This window comes from Oncorhynchus nerka, linkage group LG23 (genome assembly GCF_034236695.1).
Source record: "Oncorhynchus nerka isolate Pitt River linkage group LG23, Oner_Uvic_2.0, whole genome shotgun sequence".
NCBI classification, from domain to species: Eukaryota; Metazoa; Chordata; class Actinopteri; order Salmoniformes; family Salmonidae; genus Oncorhynchus; species Oncorhynchus nerka.
This window is the reverse complement of record NC_088418.1, coordinates 49,178,053-49,203,764: the sequence shown is the minus strand read 5'-3', so window position 1 is coordinate 49,203,764 and position 25,712 is coordinate 49,178,053. Positions and strand designations below refer to the sequence as shown.

General features: G+C 45.3%; 1 protein-coding gene across 6 annotated transcripts in view; it reads left to right on the top strand.

Annotated features, from left to right (window-relative positions):
* The window catches only part of LOC115106984 (inositol 1,4,5-triphosphate receptor associated 2-like), a 35,107-nt gene that overhangs the window by 7,578 nt on the left and 1,817 nt on the right, over nt 1-25,712 (top strand). For 2 of the 6 annotated variants that reach the window (XM_029630257.2, XM_065008187.1), the window contains 35 exons: nt 4,078-4,715; nt 5,050-5,157; nt 5,632-5,812; nt 6,180-6,238; nt 8,080-8,155; nt 8,246-8,404; nt 8,532-8,649; nt 10,617-10,667; nt 11,231-11,308; nt 11,709-11,765; nt 12,085-12,144; nt 12,426-12,490; nt 12,635-12,728; nt 12,932-13,066; nt 13,371-13,472; nt 14,544-14,695; nt 15,479-15,590; nt 16,403-16,682; nt 17,393-17,445; nt 18,377-18,476; nt 18,660-18,834; nt 19,182-19,257; nt 22,233-22,279; nt 22,525-22,610; nt 22,712-22,875; nt 23,303-23,378; nt 23,554-23,599; nt 23,740-23,773; nt 23,850-23,990; nt 24,153-24,287; nt 24,408-24,564; nt 24,630-24,673; nt 24,789-24,916; nt 25,156-25,260; nt 25,576-25,695. In XM_029630257.2, coding sequence (XP_029486117.1) covers nt 4,079-4,715; nt 5,050-5,157; nt 5,632-5,812; nt 6,180-6,238; nt 8,080-8,155; nt 8,246-8,404; nt 8,532-8,649; nt 10,617-10,667; nt 11,231-11,308; nt 11,709-11,765; nt 12,085-12,144; nt 12,426-12,490; nt 12,635-12,728; nt 12,932-13,066; nt 13,371-13,472; nt 14,544-14,695; nt 15,479-15,590; nt 16,403-16,682; nt 17,393-17,445; nt 18,377-18,476; nt 18,660-18,834; nt 19,182-19,257; nt 22,233-22,279; nt 22,525-22,610; nt 22,712-22,875; nt 23,303-23,378; nt 23,554-23,599; nt 23,740-23,773; nt 23,850-23,990; nt 24,153-24,287; nt 24,408-24,564; nt 24,630-24,673; nt 24,789-24,916; nt 25,156-25,260; nt 25,576-25,695 — 4,211 coding nt within the window. In that variant the 5' untranslated portion in view covers nt 4,078. Of the gene's footprint in view, nt 1-3,370; nt 3,454-4,050; nt 4,716-5,049; nt 5,158-5,631; nt 5,813-6,179; nt 6,239-8,079; nt 8,156-8,245; nt 8,405-8,531; nt 8,650-10,616; nt 10,668-11,230; nt 11,309-11,708; nt 11,766-12,084; nt 12,145-12,425; nt 12,491-12,634; nt 12,729-12,931; nt 13,067-13,370; nt 13,473-14,543; nt 14,696-15,478; nt 15,591-16,402; nt 16,683-17,392; nt 17,446-18,376; nt 18,477-18,659; nt 18,835-19,181; nt 19,258-22,232; nt 22,280-22,524; nt 22,611-22,711; nt 22,876-23,302; nt 23,379-23,553; nt 23,600-23,739; nt 23,774-23,849; nt 23,991-24,152; nt 24,288-24,407; nt 24,565-24,629; nt 24,674-24,788; nt 24,917-25,155; nt 25,261-25,575; nt 25,696-25,712 lie in introns of those variants that run through there. The other 4 variants (XM_029630258.2, XM_029630256.2, XM_029630255.1 and 1 more) reach the window with 4 other exon arrangements.

Here is a 25,712-nt window from a genome sequence, read left to right as displayed (position 1 = left end):
ATAATTGAATATTCAAACATTTAAATTTAACAACAATTACATGTGAATCCGATAACTCTGATGTGTAGACTTTCCACTGTAGAGTTTATGTCATCCTATCATCGATGAGACTGTCTCAGATGACAACCGAACTGACATCATATTCATTAAGTACCACCGCATATGTTCAATTGGTCGGCTTACCAGAATATAGTTCATTTCCCCCCACCTTCTGCAGTTCCCAGAATCTCTATGTTAACCAAAGGGGTTTGCAAATGTAACATCAGTAGGGTAGAGAGAGGAAAAATGGGGGAAAATAGGTATTTATGACTGTCATAAACCTACCTCCAGGCCAAGTCATGACACTGGGAAACATTCTGTATGGAGGAATAGTCTAAGATCCCTCCAAATATGTTCTCCAATCTCATCGAATATTTTAGAAAAAGGCTCGGTGCCATTATCCTTGCAAGGTGAGGTACAGTATATTGGAAGCAGGGGTGGCAATCATTTGTACCCCTATCTATTTTAGGAAAAAAAAGATTACTTGTTAAACAAAATCTCTTTCTCTCAGCAATTGTATTAGGATAAAATATTATAATTTTCCCCAAAAATATGCGTGCAATGTGGCTCAGTATTTGTATTTTTTATTTTATACAATCTTTTTAGATAATCTTTATCAAGGCTGTCAATAATTTTGGACCTGACTATATGTGTACAGAGGTAGGTTGTATCATTGAACATAAATATAAACGCAACATGTAAAGTGTTGGTCCCCTGATATAAATAATCACAGATATTTTCCATACACACAAAAACATATTTCTCACAAATTTTGTGTACAAATGTGTTTACATTCCTGTTAGTGAGCATTTCTCCTATGCCAAAATAATCCATCCACCTGACAGGTGTGGCATATGAAGAAGTTGATTAAAGAGCATGATCATTACACAGGTGCACCTTGTGCTGGGGACAATAAAAGGCCACTCTAAAAGGTGCAGTTCGGTCACACAAGTTTTGAGGGCGTGTGCAATTGGCATGCTGACTGCAGGAATGTCCACCAGATCTGTTGCCAGAAAATGTCATGTTTGTTTCTCTACCATAAGCTGCTTCCAATTTGAATGGACAGAGATACCGTGACGAGATCCTGAGGCCCATTGTCGTGATATTCATCCACCGCATCACCTCATGTTTCAGCGTGATAATGCACAGCCCCATGTCTCAAGAATCTGTACACAATTCCTGGAAGCTGAAAATGTTCCAGTTCTTCCATGGTCTGCATGCTGACCAGACATGTCACCCATTGAGCAAGTTTGGGATGCTCTGTACGACAGCGTGTTCCAGGTCCCTTTCAATATACAGCAACTTCGCACAGCCATTGAAGAGGAGTGGGACAACAGTCCACAGGCCACAATCAACATCCTGATCAACTCAATGCGAAGGAGATGTGTAGCGCCATATGAGGCTAATCGTGGTCACACCAGATACTGACTGGTTTTCTGATCCACGCCCTTACCCTTTTCCTTAAATGTACCTGTGACCAACAGACGCATATCTGTGTTCCCAGTCATGTAAAACCCATAGATTAGGGCCTCATTTATTTATTTAAATAGACTGATTTTCTTATATGAACTGTAACTCATTCAAATCTTTGAAATTGTTGCATGTTGCGTTTATATTTGTGTTCAGTATATAATATGCGTTGTGGTACACGACCAAACAGGTTTTCCTCCCTGGATTGTCCCTGCTGTTTATGGCTTTTCACTTACTGTTCTTCTCTCATTTATATATTAAATGTACATTGTCTCCCATGCATGTATTACCCTAAGTTTATCAAAGCCCACTACAATAAACCATACCATTGTTGATGCTAAATGGTGCACAGACATCTCAAAAGACACAGACAGGAAGAGAGAGAGCGAGAGAGAGAGAGAGAGAGAGAATTAGGACAGAATATTCATTACAAAATATGTTGTGGAACGTGTTAACAGTGTTTCATTATTCAGTGTACATGATATATGAAATACAGTGTATCTAACTATTATTATTGTACTTTAGTTGGTATGATACCATATTATGTGCTCTATGTGTGTTCTTGCCGGTAGGCAGGCTCTCTCTGCAGACTTGGACATACGGTTCATGTTAAACATGGGTCTGAAGAGACACACTTTGTCAGAGAAAGTGAGAGAGAGAGATTTGAACTTGTATTGTACAAAAGACATTCCAACATGGACCTTTGGTGTAGATTTTCACTAGCCTATAAGCTCTCTCTGAGGAAATGATGTGACCTAACCTGTTCTTCACTCTTAGAACACATTTCTCCATGCAGAACCCTGGCAATGATCAATTGTACTATCTCACAGACATCAGAACCATGTTTGTATTGATATAAACAGTAACAAAGTTATCCATTAGCTTACATTGAGGTGTGCTGTTTACACTGGGATCACAGCACGTCTACTGCAAAATAGGTACATTGATTTGGCATTAGTTAACACGATATTCTATTCTTTAAAGTTAGCTCAGCTCTATTCTATTCTAATCGAAAGACATGGTGCAGTCTCTTTATTAGCTAAAGATACAAAAGAACACAGGACAGGGCAGCAGTAGTGGAAAAAGTACCCAATTCTCATACTTGAGTCAAAGTAAAGATACCTTTAATAGAAAATGATTCAAGTAAAAGTGAATGTCACCCAGTAAAATACTACTTGGTTTTAAATATACTTAAGTATCAAAAGTAAATGTTGCTAAAATATATGTTAAAAAAATACTTTTTTATTTACTTACAGATAGCCATGGTCACACTCCAACACATAATTTACAAACAAAGCATTTGTGTTTAGTGAGTTCACCAGATCAGTGGCAGTAGGGATGACCAGGGATGTTCTCTTGATAAGTGTGCGAATTGGATAATTGTCTGTCCTGCTAAGCATTCAAAATGCAATGAGTACGAGTCAGGGAAAATGTATGGAGTAGAAAGCACATAATTTAGGTATGTAAGTGAAGTCAAAGTCAAAATGGTCAAAAAAGATACATCGTAAAGTAGAGATACCCCCAAAAACGACTTAAGTAGTACTTTAAGTACTTTACACCAGTGCAGGGTAGGCACACTGTAATCAACTTCATAGACAACACCTGGCCGGTGGTACAGCGTATTTGTTGGTTTTGACCACTTTCTCCAATCACACATCTCCAATTGTGGATTTTTACACTGAAAAATACTTTCGATTTGTGAGTCTGAAGGTCTGTGATCAAACAGGGATGCAACAATATTATTGGCCACAAAGGGTCAGTGTTGGCTTGGTTTTAGATGAGTGATCTACCTACTTCGTCGGTTTCAAATTGCAAACACATGTCACTCAAGCGCTCTGATTGATTTCCAGAGTGTGGTTTGACTTTGAAGGCTGTATCAAGCGAATTGAGACGTCAAAGAGGACTATTTACGTTTACAAAAGATAGGCAACACGGTAAAGAGAGGTAAGTAGCCTACATCAAAATACAAGTATAAACTACGACAGTCTGTCGTTCATATTTATTGAAAAGGAAAGAAAATTGGCGTCAATTATTCATGGCAGTCCTTGTTATCGTATTTTGCATAACACAAGGCTACAACATTTTTGTCTTGTCAACAAAATATATATTAGGGTAACTCACTCTTGTTAGTTTAATGTTTTTAGAAACATTTGTTAGTTTACAGAAGATTGATTTAATAATAAGTGTCCTTTCAGTTAGTGGCTCAGGTAAGCTCGTTATTTTTATCCAGGTAGACTGCTGGCGTGCTGTGCTCTGTTGCTCCCATTTAAAAACTAACCCTATGGTCTACACACAAGAAACACAAGAAGGATATACTACAACAACCTCAATCAACAACTGTAGTCTATTTGGGATGTCTGAAATGTGATGAACTTGGGAAGTATCTGGTGTGATGGACAATCAGTGTAATTCCTCTCCTTTCACTAAACCCGTCTCCTTTTAATGATTTATTTGACCTTTACTTTACCAGGCAGGTCAATTAATATCAAATTCATGTTTACAATGAGGCCGGTCTCCAATGACAGTTTCTCCCCTCTCTAGTTCTTGTGTTGTCACCCCCTGCTCCAGCATGGACCTTGGAGTGACCCATCGTCAACGCCACAACCCTGTTGACAGCATCTGTCGTAAGCTGCAGACCATCCAGCGGCACGACCGTGAGGTTAACCCCTCCTCGCCCTTCCAGATTCCAAAGTTCACGTCCAGCAGCTACGACAGCCCCCAGTCCAGCCTGCGCCGCAACCTGGAAGTCATCCTGAAGAAGCGCGAGAGGGAGGGGATGTTAACCCCCAAGGGTTCACCCCAGCTTCCCAGGAGCTCCCACTGTCCCAACTTCAGCCCAGCCAACCCCACCATTAACCCCCCAACTCCGGTCAATGCTACGTTTACCATAAGTCATCCTGGGGAGTGGAGGGGGGTAGGGGTGGGGTTAGGAGGGCAAGGGAGAGGATGGCAGAGGGACTGCTCCACCCCAGCTGTCCAGACTGGAGACACTTTTTTCTCTCATGGTCACCAGTTTATTCAGCCTGAGGCGGGGACAGGGTCTGACGGCAGCGAGAGGCACAGGACCCCATCTCTGACTCGCACACCTGCACAGAGCCTGCTGTCCTACAACCTCAACTTCTGCTCTTCAGACTCCACGGCCAACCTGCTGCAGTGTGAGCTGCCTTACCCGGCCCTGGTTGTCAAGAGACTGTCCATGGGAGACGGTAAGGGGAATACACACTCACCGTGGGATTACGAAAGCACTGCTCAGTTCTTAGTGAACAATGACATCAATGATAACTATTGATCATGAGGCTAAGAGCATTCCTCAGGCCTGTCACACACTCCTTTCCATTTGCCATCTCTTATGTCAAACACCAGTATGTACATTTTATTATGTTGCCTCAAGGAATGTTATGCAACTGACAGAAGATCAATCATGTTTATTGGCCACTGATGTCGGCTGATGAAGTGGCCATTGGCCAGTGTAGTTACAGAAAGTGTGTGTGTGTGTGTGTGTGTGTGTGTGTGTGTGTGTGTGTGTGTGTGTGTGTGTAGGAGCCATGTCCTCTGAGAACCGGAAGGAGATGATGACTGAGGTCAGTCTGATCTGTGAAGAGGATTTACTGGACACCATTTTCCATGTTTGTGACACCCAGCGCAGAGGTACGCACTCGCTCACATACAGCATTAAACTCTCAAAGTATCAAATATATACTGAGCACAGAAGTACACTCAAAATATCAAATCTAGCACATTGTGGAGTACACACTCTTCTATCCCGACTCACCGTATCAAACACGCATAAGGAGGCATACACACACTCACCGTGATAAAGTTTTGTTAAAAAGGCAGCCAGTAATTTACTCCACTGGGGTGTAGCCAGGTCTGCTTTTTTTTCTTTGTTTCTGAAGCAGTCAATGACGTGGTACAGGTGCTCTAGATTCCATGTGGGTGGTGGTCTCTCCACAGTCCTATTTTGTTTACTAAAAGCTGTTACTGAAAGAACCTCAGGCGGAGGAAGGCGATTGCTATGACTCCTGGGGAGGTCCCTTCCCATGCTAGTCACCAGACTGACTACAGTAACCCAGTAAATTACTATGATAAAGACGGTAACCTGGCCTCCTCCTGCTCCTTCAGGTAAGGTGTACGTGTCTCGTATCGTGGACTACCTGCGTCACACCACCAGCCGGGGTTCTGAGGACAGCGGGCTGGAGGACCTGTGTAATATGCTGGACCCAGAGCACAAAGATGTCTCCATAGACCTGGACACCTACCACGCCATCATGAAGGAGTGGATCGATGACTGCAGAAAGAATGGGTACTGGAGATGTTTTCTGTGCCCCCCCCCCAAATGGCACTCTTCCCTTTTATAGTGCACTACTTTTGACCAGGGCTGTGGTCAAATGTAGTGCACTACATAACAGTGCATGTTGTCTTGTCCCTCTTTTGCCTGTAGAGGGTGCTGTGTTCTAGTTCATGTGTTCTGTCACACGGGCAAATGGATACCAAGTTTTCAGTCGAATATTCTCATCAAAGAGCTTGTTGTCTATTAGATAAGCTTCTGTAACTTTTGTGTTGTAATCGATACATTAACCTCTGCATGTGTGTGTAAGTAAGCCTGTGATATTGTGTGACTAATGTCATGTTTCTGGGTGTCTGTCTCCTTGTCTTCACCGCAACCACAGGGACGACACACCAGAGGACCTAACTCAAGAGTCTGTCAGACTCCGAGACAGCCTGTCAGGTGAGTTGATACAGACATACAGTGCCTGCAAAAGTATTCATCTCCCTTGGCATATTTTCTATTTTGTTACATTACAACCTGTAATTTAAATAGATTTTTATTTGGAACTAATGTAACGGACATACACAAAATAGTCCAAATTGGCGAAGTGAAATGAAAAAAAAAGTACTTAATTTGTATTTATTTTTACGGTAAAGTGGAGCGTGCATATGTGGACTACCTGCGTCACACATAATTAGTTAGATTGCAGACAGGTGGACTTTATTTAAGTGTCACATGATCTCAGTGCATATATACACTTCTTCTGAAAGGCCCCAGAGTCTGCAACACCACTAAGGAAGGGGCACCACCAAGTAAGCGGCACCATGAAGACCAAGGAGCTCTCCAAACAGGTCAGGGACAAAGTTGTGGATAAGTACAGATCAGGGTTGAGATATAAAAAATCTAATTTTGAACATCCCATGGAGCACCGTTAAATCCATTTTTTTTTAATTGGAAAGAATATAGCACCACAACAAACCTGCCAAGAGAGGGACACCCACCAAAACCCATGGACCAGGCAAGGAGGGCCTTATCAGAGAGGCAACAAAGAGACCAAATAATCCTGAAGGAGCTGCAAAGCTCCACAGCGGAGATTGGAGTATCTGCCCATAGGACCACTTTAAGCCGTACACTCCACAGAGCTGGGCTTTATGGAAGAGTGGCCAGAAACAAGTCAATGCATAAAGAAAGAAATAAGCAAACATGTTTGTTTGCCAAAAGGTGTGTGGGAGACTCCCCAAACATATGGAAGAAGGTACTCTGGTCAGATGAGACTAAAATTGAGCTTATTGGCCATCAAGGGAAAATCACCTCATCACCCTGAGAACCGCATCCCCACAGGGAAGCATGGTGGTGGCAGAATCATGTGTGGGGGATGTTTTTCATCAGCAAGGCCTGGGAAACTGGTCAGAATTGAATGATGGATGGTTGGTGCTAAATGCAGGGAAATTCTTGAGGGAAACCTGTTTGTCTTCTAGAGGTTTGAGACTGGGATGGAGGTTCACCTTCCAGCAGGACAATGACCCTAAGCATACTGCTAAAGCAACACTCGAGTGGTTTAAGGGGACACATTTAAATGTCTTTGAATGGCCTAGTCAAAGCCCAGACCTCAATCCAATTGAGAATCTGTGGTATGACTTAAAGATTGCTGTTCACCAGCGGAACCCATCCAACTTGAAGGAGCTGGAGCAGTTTTGCCTTGAAGAATGGGCAAAAATCCCAGTGGCTAGATGTGCCGCTGCCAAGCTTATAGCTATATACCCCAAGAGACTTGCGGCTGTAATTGCTGCAAAAGGTGGCTCTATAAAGTATTGACTTTTGTGGGGTGAATAGTTATGCACGCTCAAGTTTTTTTTGTTTTTTGTATTCTCTTTTTTCACAATAAAACATATTTTGCATCTTCAAAGTGGTAGGCATGTTGTGTACATCAAATGATACAACCCCCCCCCCAAAGAAAAAAATATTTTAATTCCACATTGTAATAGGAAAAATGCCAAGGGGGGTGAATACTTTCACAATCCACTGTATTGTCTGTCAGACTCTGAGCCTGTCACGGACATATAGGAGACATTAGAGGACTAATCAGAGAAATTGATGACTGTTGTGAGGGGTGAAGGTTTTCTCTTGTACCATGCCTCCAAGTAGCTCTCTCTCTCTCTCTCTCTCTCTCTCTCGCTCCACCACTCACTCACTCTCTTACACACACAACTTCTCATTTTAGCAAGTCAATGTATTTTCTCCCTCATTCTTTCTATAAGCATAGACCACTTCTCTCACTCCACCTCTCTTCTCTCCATCAGCTAAGAGGTCTGTCCTGCTGAACATGACCTCAGGTAGTCTGGAGGCATTTGGAGGGGAGGTGTCACGAACAGATCTGTAAGTAATGCTCGTGTTCCTGTGTGCATGCAATTGTCCAATTTGATGAACTGTGTTTTACCCTGTATGTGACTGTGTTTCTCTCCCCAGTGAGACGTCAGACCTGGTGTTCTGTGTGACCGACCTGCAGTTCAGTAACCAGAAGCTTCAGGAGGAGGTGAGGAAGCTGAAGCAGAATGTGGAGACCATGGAGGACCATAACCAGAAACTAGCAGAGGAGAACGAGGAGCTCAAGTCACATGCCAGACTGTATGGATTGTACACACACACATACTTTTGAGATGTCTGCCTTCTATTCCGCCTTCTCTCAATTGAACCTCCTATTAGGCCCCACATACACACACCCAAGTATAATGTCCCTCTCTCCCCCCTGTAGAGGCCAGCAGCTGGCCCAGAAGGAGAAGATGTTGAAGGATGAGGTGGAGGAGATGAAGATGAGTCTGAGCTATACAGAGGAGGGCAGAGCCAGGGCCTCGGCTCAGACCAAACATATGGTATATACACTCACACACACTACTTCACTGTCATGCTATTCAACTATCTACACTGAACAAAAGTATAAACTCAACATGCAACAATTTCAAAGATTTTACTGAGATACAGTTCATATAAGGAAATCAGTTAAAAAATAAAATGTTTTAAATAAATTCATTAGGCCCTAATCTATGGAATTCATATAACTGGGAATACAGACTTGAATATGTTGGTCACAGATACCTTAAAGAAAAGGTGGGGGCGTGGATCAGAAAACCAGTCAGTATCTGGTGTCTCCGCCATTTGCTTTATGCAGCGAGACATCTCCTTTGCATAGAGTTGAGCAGGCTGTTGATTGTGGCCCTTGGAATGTTGTCCCACTCCACTGGAACACACTGTCGTGTACGTCGATCCAGAGCATCCCAAACATGCTCAATGGGTGACATGTCTGGTTGATATGCAGACCATGGAAGAACTGGGACATTTTCAGCTTCCAGGAATTGTGTACAGATCCTTACGACATGGGGCCATGCATTATCATGCTGAAACATGAGGTGATGGCGGCGGATGAATGGCACGACAATGGGCCTCGGGATCTCGTCACGGTATCTCTGTGCATTCAAATTGCCATCTATAAAATACAATTGTGTTCATTGTCCATAGCTTATGCCTGCCCATACCATAACTCTACCATAACTCTACCACCAACATGGGGCACTCTGTACACAGCGTTAAAATCAGCGAACACCTCGCCCACACAACGCCATACTCTGTCGGCCATCTGCCCAGTACAGTTGAAACCAGGATTCATCCATGAAGAGCACACTTCCCCAGGCCATCGAATGTGAGCATTTGCCCACTGAAATCGGTTACGACTCCGAACTGCAGTCAGGTCAAGGACCCTGGTGGGGACTACGAGCATGCAGATTAACTTCCCTGAGAATGTTTCTGAGAGTTTGTGCAGACATACTTCGGTTGTGTAAACCCACAGTTTCATTAGCTCTCTGTGTGTTTGGTCTCAGACGTTCCCACTGGTGAAGTAGAATGGATGTGGAGGTTCTGAGCTGGCGCAGTTACACGTGGTCTGCGGTTGTGAGGCTGGTTGGACATACTGCCAAATTCTCTAAAACGACAGAGGTGGCTTTTGGTAGAGAAATTAACATAAGATACTCTGGCAACAGCTCTGGTGGACATTCCTGTAGTCAACATGCCAATTGCATGCGCCCTCAACTTGACACATCTGTGGCATTGTGTTGTGACAAAACTGCACATTTTAGTGACCTTTTATTGTACCCAGCACATGGTGCACCTATGTAATATCATGCTGTTAATCAGCTTCTTGATATGCCACACCTGTCAGGTGGCTGGATTATCTTGGCAGTGGAGAAATGCTCACTAACAGGGATGTAAACAAATTTGTGGACAGAATTTGACAGAAATACGTTTTCTGTGTGTATGGAACATTTTATGGGATCTTATTTAGGCTCATAAAACATAAGACCAACACTTTACATGTTTCATTTTTGTTCAGTGTGTATTGAAAACAGGTGCTTCCACACAGTTGAGGTTCCTGAGTTCATTTAGGGTCATCTATAAAGATGCTGGACAGGCCATTATTTTGGCTACCATGGCTATGCCGCCATAGGATGATAATGCCCGTGTCCACGAGGCACAAGTGGTCACTGAATGGTTTGTTGAGCATGAAAATGATGTAAACCATATGCCACGGCAATCTGTTACCAGACATCAACCCAATTGAACACTTATCTGAGTTTCTGGAGTGGTGCCTGAGACAGCATATTCCACTATCAACAAAAACTCAAATTATTTAAGAAGTGTCGCATCCCTCCAGAGACACTTGTAGAATCAATGCACCTTGGCATAGAAGTTGTTCTGTCTCGTTTTGGTGTTTCCTTTGGCTTTTTCCTGTATCCAACTAACTATACAACGTCCACAGTCCTATACTAACTCAACATCTCCCCAACAGGAGAGAGAGAACCAGAGTCTGATTGCCAAGATAAGCTGTCTTCAGGATGAGGTGCTGTACTGGAAACCTTTCTCTCCACACAGAACCCCTTTCATCAACATCTACATTGCTCTTGGGTCATTTCATTTTGATCTGGTGGCGAGTCATCCGGATTGTGCTCACCGACCAATCGGTGTCATTGATCAGTTAAGTGCCTACTAGGGCGACACAACAACAAAGCAGCAGGACTATCTGCTTCCCCTGGGAACTTCCTGTCTGCTGTTTTTCCAGGATCTAAGTTTTTCCCAACCCTGGTCCTCCATTACCCACGACAGTACAGTTTTGTTGTAGCCCTTGACAAACACACCTCATTCAACACATTGAGGACTTGATGATTAGTTGACAAGTTGAATCAGGTGTGTTTGTCCAGGGTTACAACACAAATGTGTGCTGTTGGGGTTACTGGAGGACCAGGGTTGGGAAAAACTGATTTAGGAAATGCCATTCCGTGGCTATCTACTCTGATGTACCTTGTCCACTTTTAACTGACATGGTAGGGTAAAATAAGGCATCTTTTTAGGGTAGAATTACTCATCTCTCCCTCCTCCTCCTCCTCCCCCCTACCTGTGGACTAGAACATCAAGGTCACCATGGAGATGGATGACCTCCAGAAGAGGATGATTGAACTGTGTGACCTAAACGCTGAGCTGCAGGTGGGTCCACACAACTATATTGAACAAACTATTGTACTGTCGAGGGAATAAGCGATTCAAGGTTGGCAACTAGAAAGCGGTTTCCTGGAAACAGATTAAGCCTAGTTCTCAACTAAAAAACAACTTTCAATTAAGATTCTCCATTTTTAGAATGCTTCTTAGTCCAGGACTAGGCTTAATCTGTTTCTGGTCAACTGTGCCCAGAAGAAAAAGGTTGTGTGAATGTTTGTTTTGCCTTTCATGGTCTTCTGAAAAAGTCCTGGAGTGCAGTGCTATGGACCTACGTAACTGGTCTTTAGGATCAAAGTGATCCCCCACGCCTGCTCCTGATTGGTCTGCCTGTGTGTTGTGGATGAGTGCCAGTGGTTTCATGGTGTAGTGTCTGTTCTCTCATCCACAGGTCCATAACCATTCCTTTGATGCTGTCGTGAGTGAAAAGGAATCCCTCATACTCCAGGTCAGTATCATCTGAATAAAAAAAATAAAAAAATTCTTTATAGTACTTTTTGTTCCGTATCTGTTCAGTAACGAATAAAGATGGGTCATTGTTGTAGTCGGGCTGTCCCCTACTGTACATTCTCTATGATAACACGGCTGTACAAAGCGAAAGTCACATTGTAGATTGGGGTCCTTAGATCAGTGATAACCCAGGCTTCAGGGCATAGTCTGATCTGTTCATTCATATGACCGTACATTTGGAACGTTTCAGAGACATTGTCCTGGGGGGGAAATACGATAATCAAGAATATTGCTGTCATGTTGTCTCCCCTCTACAGAAGTGCAGACAGATTGAGGAGCTGATGGCTACAGTGATGGAGTACTCATCAGTCACAGAGGTGAGGAGGCTGTCTCGATAATCATTACCCTATCCCAAATCTCCCCTTAGCCCCTACTCCCATGCACTAGATCATAAAGGAATGAATGTGTACAAGCAGCAACGCTGTACCCCCACTGCTCTGAACCGCCGACCAGAGAGCTCTGCAAAATGATTTCTCTCTCTCAGCAGAGCCCTATATGATATGCATGTCTTTGTCTGTCAGCTGCAGTGAATATGTATTCGCTGCAGCAGTAGTGGTGTTATCTAACCGTGTTTGATGTCTGTTGTTGTCTCTGACAGCTGTTGAGAGCAGAGAAGACCAAGCTGGAGAGCCAGATACACATGATGCCGCCAGACATGGCAGTGTAAGTACACTGTACTAGAGGTGGAGCCTTGACTGGTCTAGTAGCAGGATTGGGGAATTCTGTGTATTCTCTGTTTAACTATGTCCTTTTGTCTTCGTAGTTTGTTCTGATTGGTTCGCTCCTCTCTCGCTTTCCCTCTTGCAGTGCAGGTCTCTCCCTGTCGGTGGCGTACAGGTTGAACCACAGCACTTCAGGATCCCTGCAGACAGAACTGGCCCTTGCTCAAACACCACCGGAGGTCAGATAAATATATCCCCTCGTTCCATGTTTGCAGCCTGTGAATTGAACACCCACTCTCTCTGAGTACGCTCACACCTTTGAGAACCAATCCACTGTATTCACCCAAAACTTCAGCTCCAGGGACCCTATTATGCTATCGTTTACTGAAACCATCAGCCCATAAGCTTCAGGGTTAATGACCAAGTCGTGTTTTATTTCCAGGGTGCGGCGTGTGTGTCGCCACTGAGCTTTGCATCTGTGCTAGATGAGTCTCTGGACAGGGAGGTTTTAGTGCTCCTGCAGGGCCCCACACCTGACCAGATGTCCCCGGAGTTCAAGAGCCTCATCAACAAATTGGTACTCTATACAGTAGATACAGCAGACATTGTCCCAATTGTACACTAGATACAGCAGTTCTGATAATTCATTAGATATCTTCAGCCCTTACTGTCCTAATTATGCACTCAATACACTATGCAGGGACTGGTATCTAACCAGCACACATTTCAAAAGCATGGAGAAAACTACTTTTTGTGCATCTATGGTATGATTGTGGTGTAGATGCATGACTCATTTTCTTCCATAGAAAATTGAATTGATTAGTACTTAAAGTAGTTACACGGATAACCTGAAACACAATTGTTTTTCTGGTTGTTTTCAGAAGAGAGATTTTAAGGACGAGGGCCTCTCCATCTTGTCAACACTCAGAGGACTCATGCACCACTATGGAGGACCAGGGGCTAGTAAAGACCCCAGACTGCAGGTGAGGGGCATACACACACACAATCTCGATCTCACGCAGGTGCACACACTCTCGCTCTCCCTCTCTCGTTCTCATTCCTTCTTTCTGTCCTCTTACTCTTTCTCTGTCCTTTCTTCCCCTCTCATTATCTTGCTCTCTCTGTCCTCGCTCTTGCTCTCTTCTCTCTCTGACACACACACTCATGCTCCTCTCGTTCTATCTCTTGCTCACTCTCCCTCATTCTCTCACTATTTTTCTATTGTTCTCTCTCCCTCACTCACACACTAGAGCTATTCGAGTGGATGTATCAACCCACTATCCAGCTCAGTGGTAGAGGAGGATGTTACTGAGTCACTCTGTACCAGAGAACTCTAGGTGTGTGTGTGTGTAGGTATCCTGGGGGTCACATATCTGTATCAAAGAAGAGGTTGGTGTTTCTCTAGGTTCAGAGATTTGAGAGAAAAGAGCAAATACCTTTTGGTTTTCCATCATATTGCTTTTCACTTATCCTGTTCTTTCAGATCAGTGCAGAATACAGATACAGGAAATGAGACGCGGAAAGGAGCAATTAGGCTATTGAGATGCACCCTACTGAGTTCAATGTGGAGAGTAGGGAGGAGTTTGGGCTGAATAGGACTCTCTCTGCTCGTAGCTTTTAGAGGATGACATAATATGGCTGTTCTCTCTCTCCTCTCCAGAGATCCCTAATCTACAATGTTATATAACTCTCCCATCAATGCCTATTAATGCAGCGTGTGCTGTAGTGTAAATTCAGTCTCTCTCGCAACACACACACTCGCTCTCTCTCGTTCGGTCCTTGTCACCTCCCTCTGCCACCCTCTCTTTCATTCCCCCCTCTCTCCATCCCTTTCCTCTCTCCCACCTCCTTTCTCTCTCCAATCTGCATTCGTCAGACATTTGTCAGACACGTCCACAGTAAACATTCTTCTTGAGTAAAGAGTGCAGTAGTGTCACTGACTAAGAGATGGACATACTTTACTGTATGTCTAGTACCGCTGGATAGGCTGTCTGACTGCCTGAGACCCTGTAGCTCCAGGAAGAGGCTTACTCCCTGCCCTTTCTCCCCCACAGGCGGTGCAGTCTGAGCTGGATCGGAGGAGGACGGAGTGGGGCCTCAGCCTGGAGCAGTTGGACCAGTACACCGACTCCCTGGAGAATGAACTGATCAAGATGGCCAGCAGCATAAGGAGGTCCCGCACTGAGATACTACACCTGTCAGTCAGGTGAGTGGGGGTTGAGTGTGTGCCTGTTGGAAGTGAGGGTCAAGAGGAACTAGTGCTGCTTTTCTCTCACTGGTCAAGTAAATTTTGCGGGTCTTGTATAAGAGAGGGTTACAGTGTGGTGGGAGGGGCTTTCATTGTCTAAGAAGATACAGACACTGTGCAGGAGGGATCTAGGGAGGAATCTGGTCATATTTGGTTGCTTCCCTCTGCTCTCCTGAAGTCTCTGTGCTCTGGGTCTGACTGGGTGACCTCTAACCTGTCTAAGTAGTGGTTGGGTCCTGGTCCAGTATGGCTCTGTCTGTATCTGCCTCACTGCCACGTGGGCCCGTGCCACACTGCCGCCCTGCTCTGGAGGATAAAAGGGGGAGGGGGGGCCGTTATCAGGCCAGGCTGTGGGAACGTTGTCTGGGCTAGCCAGCTGTGTACAGGCCCTCTGGACTAGTCTGGGACTGGGTGTTAGGAGCTGTCCGATACTGGGAGTTAGGGGCTCTCCAGAGCTCCTGCCATCCTAGTACAGGCTGGGCAACAGCAGCATGGGACACTGCATGGGCCTGCGGATTGGGTACAGTATGTTATGTTATGGACCCTTCACTACGCTGTCAATGGGCTGGGTGAGAGTGATGAATCTGTTCATTTGCTTTGTAGTCACTGGATGCATGATTGCCGTGGTTTCAGAAGTATTTGTGTCGTGTGACCCTTTTTGTTTATGTTTTTGGGAGTGTGTTGCTTTACGTGTCTGTCTGTGTAAATATGTGTGTAATTTACGTGGGTCCGTCCGTGCAGGGTTCAGGAGCAGGAGAATCAGAAGCGGCAGCTGCGTGAAGAGTTGGACCGGCTAAATACCCCGGGGGACAGCAGGGAGGCCAGCTGCCAGACCCCCGACGAAGACACACAGGTAGGAGGGGGAGAGAGATGGAGAAAGAATGGGGGAAGAGGTGTCCCCAGTGTGCCACAGATGGCATGTAGCTTTTGAATATCTGTGGAATATCTTGTAGAAAGATGGTATGGGAGAAAGATGTCGGGTATAGTGGATATTGGGCTACTGTTGGGACACAGGCATTGAGAGCCATGGAACATAGCAGAGAATAGGACTCGGATTCAGATGGTGAATAGCTGTGTAACCTTTGGAGTACGTTTTCCATCCAGATGAAGAGGCTGTTTAATAGACGCTAAAGGATGGAGTGGGAGGCTGAGTGGACACTTAGAGCACTTTCTGATCAGGATAAATATTCTCTGTCCTGTTCTGTCATGTTAATTTGTCTATCGGCCATAAGCACAGATCTAGGATCAGTTTACCATCTCCCCAACCTTAACTATTAGGGAAGAGAAACGCACAATTGATCTTACATTTTCCCAGGAATGCTGATTTAACTTCATCGTACTCCATGTTTTTGATTTGCTGTTAAACTCTGAAATCTCACATTAGTACTTTGAACAGGCTCCATTCTATGTATATATCTAGCATTTATTTAAGTAGGGACAGATTCAATTAAAACATTGACACATTGAATAAACAAGTAACTTTATCCTACTGTTTGTTTTGTATTCATTAAACTTTTAGACAGTTTTCCCTGTGCTTCTACGTGCTCTTTGGTGTCTAGGCAGAGTTACTGGAAAAACCTATTTCTGCTAATGTGGAAAATGCTTTAGAAATAGATTTGATTGATTCCCTGAACAGGTTTTAATTCAGTTCATTTATTTTGTCAGGCTGGGGAAGACCTGGACTGGGACGAGGAGTTTGTCCTCCAAGACTTCCTGAAGAACGAGGGGGTGGAGACGTACAGGGACTTCAAGAGTCAGGAGACGGGACCGACGGAGGAGGACAGACTGACGGAGAGGGGGGACCAACCTGGAGAGGGGGAGGTTGGGGAGAGGTGGACCGTGGTTGGGGGAGAGGGACCAGAGGGGGGAATGAGGGGGATCTCCCTTCTCTCTCCTCTCTCGGAGCAAAGTGAACCCGACCAGACGGAGGGAGAGGATCTGAGAGGTGAGTAGGATTCCACAGATTAGTAATGATCATATCCTATTATAACTCCATATTGGGCTGTACTTTAGTGAGTTTACAGGAGTTCCTGTAAGGTTTCTCTGTGGTTCTGGGCTACTGAGCTGGGTGAAACACTGGGTAAACCAGGGGTCAGTGAGTCCATCCAAAAGCCTGTGTGGATCACCCCTGTAATCCCTGGAGTCAGAGTACTCAGCCACCCTTGAAGAACCACACCCACACAGCCCTCGGGTTTGTGGCACGGACAGCCATAGATGGCCAGGGTCTCCAGAAAGGGACCTCTTAGTGTGTGTCCTGGTTAAAAGCCCCTAGACGGCCCAGCCTTCTGTCTGTTTGTGTGTGTGGCTTGTTTGTGTGTGGTTTGTTGGCAAGTCTTCTATGCCCCAGCCTTCTATGGCCAGGTGTTAAAGTCATCCAAACCTAGTGGAAGTGGTCTCCCTGCATCACTGGCTGCCAGAACCCAAAGAATGTGGTTATTACTGCCTCTAAACCCACTCTAACACAGACAGGGAGTTTAACGGGCTAATAATATGGTCTAAGATGGTAGTGGGTGGGGCTTAGTTTGACCTTGCCAGTGACCACAGCTGAATATCACGGAGATGATTTTCAACTTTAACTAATTAGCTTTTCTTCCTTCCGGTCTCTCTCCCCCTCCCTCCCTCTTCCCCCCTTCCCTCCCTTTTTTCCTCTCTCAGAAACCACAGCGGCAACAGACGGTGACCAGAGGGTGAACAGTCTATCCCCACAGGTAGATGGCAGTCTTTAAAACCTACTACTCTGCATGAAACCTTATTGTGTCAGTGTGCTTTAAAGCTTTTCTCTGGATTAGTTTTCTGGTTGTCCACTCCAGACTTGACTGGTGGTTGTTTGTCATATAAATGAATTGGTGTTCATTTGAGTAGAACCCCCACCTTGGTAACATTGCTTTGAATGGGGATGTCCCTTCTAGCATGTAGATCTCCGTAGTCGTCGGAGTGCATGTGACCGTATGTGGTGGAGATAGTTTTAAGGGGCCACTTCTTCCTTTGGTGCTGGTGGGCAGGAAAAGGGGGAATGGTCATAGGCCCCGTACAAATACTGAACATGCATCCTTCCCTCGCCTCTTCCTTGAATGAATCAACTATCTATCCTGATCACTTAGGTTTTGTGTAGGTTTTACCAGTCCTGTTATCATGTCTGATCAGTGACCACTCCAAGGAAGGAACAGAGTAAGGAAGCATTTTAAGAGCATTGGAACAGGAGCAGAAGTGTTAACCACACCTCGGTGAATAGACAACAGGACATGGACCAATCTAGGCTGGAACACGCACTCTTTCCATCTTCCTCTCTCATACTTTTTACTTTCCTCCCACTTGACAAACTCATGCAACCTTGCTTTTATTCATTAGTTCAAGATAGACTAAACGGAATGGCTCATCTTCTGAAGTCGCGCCTTCTTACTTAATCGGAGCGATAGGGAATGGACAGTGACTCACACTGATACAGAGGTGACGTAAGAGGTTGTTTTATACGCTTTTGTTGTTGGATAAGCAAAGTCACTGTTGCTTGCCAGTCTGATATCGCTACATCCTTTCACATGAACTGAATGGACAGGTGGCTGTTATGTATTGATGCTCGTCTGTTGATCATATTCATACTTTTCTTTCTCTTTTAAATGATATGTATGTGTTGTGCCTCAGGGTGCCAAATTACCAGAATGCTTTGGGCCTGAGGACGCCCACCAGCATGCTGTTGACACCGAGGAGCATCCACTCCCTCCCTCCCACTCTTCTCTATCGGGTAAGACAAACTCTTCCTCTCCTCTGATCAGTCTTTTTCTCTCTGCTCCATGCAATCCCTGACTCTCTCTAGCCTGCAACTACAGCAAATGAGTATCTCTCTTCATGCATTCAGTATATTTCATTGAGTTGGATGGCCCTCTCCAATGCCATTTCACTTATGACTCCTCACCCTTTTGTCCAGACGCAATGAGCCCTGACACCATAGTGCCCCTTCTTCAAGACACACCTCAGCCTGGCTCACCAGAACACGACAGGACCATCACTGCTGGGAACAGTCCACCCCCCAGGCTGGCTGAGATCGTATCTCCCAGCTGCACTTACCCTGTGGTGAATGAGACCATTTTACTGACTTGCAGGTGAGATCAGAGCTCTGTGGCTTTTACAATAGTCGTAGTTTCGGTGTGAGTGCACTGTAGCATGCCTCTCTTCCTCACTGGACACATTTGCCAGTCAAATGAGTTTCAAGTTGAATGAGGGAAATGTTGGCTGTGTAATTGGGCCCCTTTAGCGATAATTTGCATACCCACGATGCACCTGTAATCGGGGCTGGGGCAGTGACTTTGCTCTCATAGGTTTGCGCAGTCAGTCAGTGACCCCAGTTGCTTCCTACTAACTGAGAGCGATAAGCACACCCCAAATCATTTGTCATTTCTCTGGTTGGGCTCTATGCGGCACATACCTTTCACCATTCTCTTGGGGTCAGCTCCCAGCAGACAGACGGCAGTGAAAGAGGAAAAGGAGAGGACATCACCACCTCGACCAATATGAGTGACACACAGGTCAGTACAATACACAGGAAGTATTTTACTGATGGCACAATGATGGGAAAACTAACTTCCTTCATTGACAGTCACAGCCACTGTGACACCATCTCTCGCCTCTTGACTTCCCCTTTTCTATCGCTCTCTTTCCCTCTTTTACTCTCACTCTGTTCATTCTCTTCCTGGTTGGGCTGAGTGGCACTGTGTTGCGGATGGGATGGAGGGGTATGGACAGGGCCTGGTCGGCCGAGGGCTGTGCCAAGAGAGGAGGGGTTTAGGGTGGAGGGGGACACATGGTCCCTCCCTCCTGTGAGTATTCTGCTCCAGTTGCTTCACTGCACACTTTGCTAAGGGAGGCAAGTATGACTTACTTGGTTTCTTCATCCAGATTGTGTACATAGGATGTTATGTCTGTGTAATAAGTCTTTATGTTTACGTGTGTACCGTTGTGTAGTCGACTAAACTTTTCTCTCTATTTTCTGAGCCGGTTTGTGTGTGGTTATTTAAGTGTTGTCCCAGGGGTTAGCTGTGAGTCCATCGACAGACATGCTATTTCTGTTATTCCAGTCTCCTGCTCTGTGTAGGCACAGTGGGGTGGCACTTCCAGAGGGAGAAAACATATTTCTTCGAATAGAGTTAAGAGTGCAGGTTTCATCTGTCTGGGGTGAGGATTCTCATTTAGAGCTGGATCTGTGTGTCAGTTTGGTAGACTGGAGAGGAGTGAAAGAGCAGGTAGCCTAGCGGTTAGAGCTGGATCTGTGTGTCAGTTTGGTAGACTGGAGAGGAGTGAAAGAGCAGGTAGCCTAGCGGGTTAGAGCTGGATCTGTGTGTCAGTTTGGTAGACTGGAGAGGAGTGAAAGAGCAGGTAGCCTAGCGGTTAGAGCTGGATCTGTGTGTCAGTTTGGTAGACTGGAGAGGAGTGAAAGAGCAGGTAGCCTAGCGGTTAGAGCTGGATCTGTGTGTCAGTTTGGTAGACTGGAGAGGAGTGAAAGAGCAGGTAGCCTAGCGGTTAGAGCGTTGGGACAGTAACCGAAAGGTTGCTAGTTCGAATCCCTGAGCCAGGTGTAAAATCTGTCTGTGCGCTTGAGCAAGGAAGTAAACCCTAATTGCTCAAGGGTCGCCATTGATGATGGCTGACTGTGACCCAACTCTCTGAGGGTGTCTTGGGGAGAAATAAGTTATTATGTTTCTGTTTGTAGGCTAGTAATCCAGTTGGATTTATGTGAGTTTATAAAACTCAAGTCAATGATAAGGATTAACAACCATAACCGGGATCCTAGGACAGGGAAATTACAACATTTTCCCCCAATGTCGCACTAATGCAATTCCACAAGATATACAACATGTGCAGCAGCAGATTGGCAAACCAATGAAATGGCACATTATCCACGCATGTTGTTGCATGGAATCCGAGCATATATACTTCACACAGTCGCCATAAATTAAAATCACACACATAATTGACACGGCCGGACTGCACACAGAGACCCGAACCAGTTTAGAGGTTGCGTTATCAAAAGCATGTCAAAATACCGCTAGAACTTTTCCCGCGTCCACTGCGCGTCTCTTATTGCTGCCTATATGAGAGTTTCCGTATAGAATGTGGGATTAACAAATGTTACGAGAGTATATATGGATATTTGCTTTTAGAGTTGATCCCCATTTTAAGATGCCTTGAAATGTAAACTCTCATCTGTTATTCACGAGCTGACCTGCTATCTGCATAATCATCAACTCGATTTTGCCAAATAGACGATATTATGTCATTTAGTTGGTTATTTAGCAAGCTCAGCAACTTTGGGGGTATGACTTTTGTTTGACTGCCGTTACAAAGTTTGTATGCTTCGAAAACGCTTTTAGCCTTAGCCTACTCGGGGTGCGTGCTGTGTCGCGATAGCCTACTGCTGAAATGCGCTGAACTAATTGAGGAACATAACGCTCCGAATTCATGAACGGCTATTCAATTGGCTATCACGATGTCATTGGCGATCAAAGTTACTCTCATTACTAAATATCAGTTTCACTTACTGTGAAATCTTTACATAGGCTAGTGGCGCAGCCATGCCGGCAATGCACAGACAGTCTTATTTTGGGAGAACCCTGGTATAGTGAGTGACTAAATGTTGGTTTTAAACCGTTTATATAGGCAGTTCCGATATTTCCTGGGACTCTCAGGATAAATATGAATTATTCCCGATGTTGAAACTTGGTTGAACTTAAACCTTTTCTAATCCCTTTATGAACACTTTATGACCCACAGCAACATCAGCTTTGCCAGTCTGGCAGTTATTCAGTAGCAGGAAACGAAGACACTGGCATTATTGGCCAAATCTGCCTGACGTCACCCTGTTTCCTTATAAATTATGCAATGTCCTGGACTGGTTGTTGCATGAATATATGCAACAGTCTTGGATTGTCCTGTGTCCCCGCTTCTGAATAACCGTTTTGTTTCTAAACATGGGTTGTGTAGAGTTTAAAAGCTTCATAGATAATACATAAAAGGGATCTGGATCCAACTTGTATGTGTTTTGAGTTTGGTTTTTATAGTGTCATTTTCCTCTTGATTGTTATGCACAGTTCCATTACCCAACAACCACTCAAAGCATAGCTCTGCGCTCGAGTAGCCAGCTTTATATAGTCTAGTGCCTTCCGCTCTTACCTAGCTGTAGTGTGTTCTGTATTCCACCGCCCACACTACTTACTGCCCTGCCAGTGGGAGTGCGTTGTCCGGGCGCACACACACACACACAGCTGCTCTCCACCAACCAGCACATTAAGTAAGAAATGAGAAATCCCCATCCTTTCCATTCACTGTACAGAGCAGAGATAACATTCTGATGCCATGGGACAGGTACGGTATGCAATTTTGCGCACGTGTCACACTTTTTAAATCATTAACTTCCTCTGACGAGTGGTGCTGAAAGTATGTTACAAGGCCACTTGTATTCATCTCTCTCCATTTTTTTCTTTCTCTCTCTCTCTCTCTCTCTCAGAAGCTAACCAAGGACCAGCTGGCTGAGAGAGTGCTAGCAGAGGACAGGTGAGTGTGTATACATGATTGTGTCTTAGTTACATGATGGAAGAAGTGGTACTTTTCTCTGACATATGCTGTCTGTGTGAGATGAAGTTTCTGTTAGGAGGTTAATGTTGACTTTGTTTGAAATGTTTAGAACGTTACTCTTGCTTTTGGTTGTGATGGAGACACACGGTAGTGATAATGGCAAGTTGTGCAATTGTTTTGGCATGGTGGAATTGCTGCAGCGCTCTGTAATGTGTGTGTTCCAGCACCAGCCTGTTACCAGTACTAGAGGAGGAGGAGGACACACAGGAGTCAGTGGTGCAGGTGCCTACAGTGGAAGTGGACTTGTCAGGTAGGAGGAAATACAGGCGCTATGGCCTCCTGCCATCAGTGTGTGTGAGGGAGAGTGCGTGCCTTTGCATGTGTATAACACTTCTTTCACTGGCTCTGCAGGGACAGTCAGTCTGGCAGGAGGGGACAGAGGCTCTCCGGCCATGGATGGACCGAATGTTGCGCCCACTGACCCATCACAGGGTCCAAGGGATGCTACGACACCTGACCCCTCAGGAGCCAAAATTGACTCCCTGGTTCTCAGGAGCAAGTTCAAGAAGGAACTGGTGAGCTGTCTATTTAATGATTATATGGCTCGCTGTCTCAAATGGCACCCTAATCTCTAGTGCGCTACAAGGAGTCCTGATCAAAAGGAGTGCACTAATCATTTGAGATGAGAGCTCTGTGATAGTGAGAATAAGTGAGCATAAGTAGTATCATGACCTTGTGAAAATGTTGTCTTTCCTGCCTTGTGTGGAAGTGAAAGAATGTTCACTCAAGTCGACTCTGCTTATCTACACAGGGAAGCACTTCACAGCGCTCTGGCAGAATGGATGATAGTCCTACATTATACCTAGCTAGATCTGTACAATGTGACACTGGATTACAGTCTGTTAGAATCGAGTGTGTCTGTGGCGGCGGGTAGCAGCGAGACCGAGAAGTGTGTGTGTACAGTGAGGGAGAGTGTGTGTAACGTTCACCACAATCATCCAGGAGCTGTCTCGCAGTATGGATGTCATCGAGGAAGGGAAGATACAAGAGGACCTGAGTGATACCACAGAGAAGGACAGTGAGTTGACCCCAGATACCTCAGCTGAGAACGTTCCTAATATTTGAATACTTGTATAAGTCTAATTACTGACTGAAGTCAAAATTAAATTGTCACGTTGTGTGGTTGACTAGGAAAAAAACTATATCGGTCTCAATAGCAAGACCAATGTTTCTTTCTCTCTGTGTCGTACCAGTTGAAGCCTCTGTTTCTGAGGACTCAACCGTAGGGGACAGAAGCAGGTAGGCTGCTCAACAATACAGTACCTCATATTTGAATGATGCATTACAAGATAATAATATAAATGCTCTCAGGTACTGTGACACTCATAGCGCTGTTTTCTAGTGACACATACTGTATTACTCTGTTTTCCTCATTGCAGCCTGTCCCCTAACGACAAGGAGATTGAGGTAGTGGTAAGCTTACAACATTTTCTTTCTCTTGATTATCTCTCTGTATGTACCATAGAGTTAAGGCTTGTGTTTCTGCCAGACTGAGTTCCAGCGCTTGTCCCTGGGCTTTAAGTGTGACATGTTCACCCTGGAGAAGAGGCTGAGGCTGGAGGAGAGGTCACGAGACCTGGCAGAGGAGAATGTCCGAAGGGAGGTGTCCAGTTGCCAGGGACTATTACAGGTGAGAGGGAAGGGACTGGGTACAAGGGAGACTTCAACCACACGTGAAGGGACCGGTTGAAGAGGGAGACAGGAGTGAGGTGTCCAAATGTAGCTGTCAGGACCTGCTACAGGTGAGGGGCATACAATTTCCTTTTATCTTCCTCATGTCTGCTCTTCCCAGGCCCTGGCCCCTCTGTGTGAGGATGATAACCAGTCTATGGAGATCATCCAGAGACTTCAGAAGAACCTGGACATCCTCATCCAGTCCATGACCAGAGTGTCCAGTCGCTCAGAGATGCTGGGCGCCATACACCAGGTATAGTACAATTTAATTGTGTGATTTGTCCCCCTCTCCCTCCCCTCACCTTTTTTGAGGAGAGTCCTATAGGTAGACTGTGTAGGTCAGCGTCTGTGTGACTTCTCTCTCCCCCTCCAGGAGTCTCGTACAGGCACGGCAGTAGAGATAATGGTCCAGCATGTAGAGAACCTGAGGAGGATGTACACTAAGGAACACGCTGAGCTCACTGAGCTGAGGGAGAACATGCTGCAGAACGAGAGGTCCTTCGGATCCCACTCAGGAGGAACACACTCGGGTGAGGAACACACACACACACATTTATCTTATTTTTCTTCCTAATAATGAATATTTTTCCTTTAGATGATTTCAGAGGCAAGAAACCATCTGGAGCAACGTCGTATAAGGTAGGTCAGTTTAGGCTCAGTGTATATGATGTGCTGCTGTTTTAGTCACTGTAGTGATCACTGTCTGCATCTGTACACTGTCTTGTATTGTTTTCCCTATTCCTCCTTTCCTCAGGCATCAGCCCGACGGGTCAGCATAGCAGCTATCCCCCGGTCCGGTGGGGGAGGGGGACCCATGCATTTTGACACGCCCAATAAAGCACAGGACACGGAGGCGGAGAGACTCACCCGCAGATCTCCCTGGTAGGTAGACTGCAGCACTGTGTGGGGGAAATGAGGAGGAGTTGAAGAATATTTAAAACGCAGTCTTGACCCTGTTTTGCAAAACAAACCCCATTCTGATTTCTGAGGAAGAAATTTGCATCTAGGTGTTTGTAAATTGGGGGCCTTTGTTAAAACATGACTTGCGGGCTGTGTAGTCTGCGTTAGGTGTTGTGTGGAATGTGACGTGTGGATTGTGTATGTATGTGGCGTGGTTACAGGAATGTGACGGGGAAGAGCACGGCGCGTCCTCCTCTAAAGCGCTTTGTTAGCTCCGGGGCTTGGATTGAGACTGACGAGCCCTCCCTCGTGATGCTGATGAAGGGGTAAGGGCTGATATCGGCTGTGTTGCAGAAGCACTCGCGTGTCTCATATTAGCCCAACCTGAAAACAAACATTCTGCATTTAATTTCCCCAACCATGTACTGTATATGTATGTAACAAGTCAGCAGGAGAACAACCTGCAAATATAACAGGCGCATGTGGAACATTGACTGCAGAGTATCTGTGTGCATGCATGTAACAAAATGTGGGTCCTAAGTGTGTGTTGTTAAACAAGTGTGTGTGTGTGAGACATGCATTAGTGTGTCTGTATGTCTTTTTTGTGTGTGTGAACCGTGCATGCCCACCCCGTCCCACAGGCCTGCCTACGACGCAGACTCTCCTTCAGACGAGGAGAGGAGGGAAGTGCCCGTTCAGAGGAAGTCCAGTCTCACTGAGCTGGGCAACAAAATCACCTCCCTGATTATGCCCAACAAGACGTTAGTAGTGAACCAAC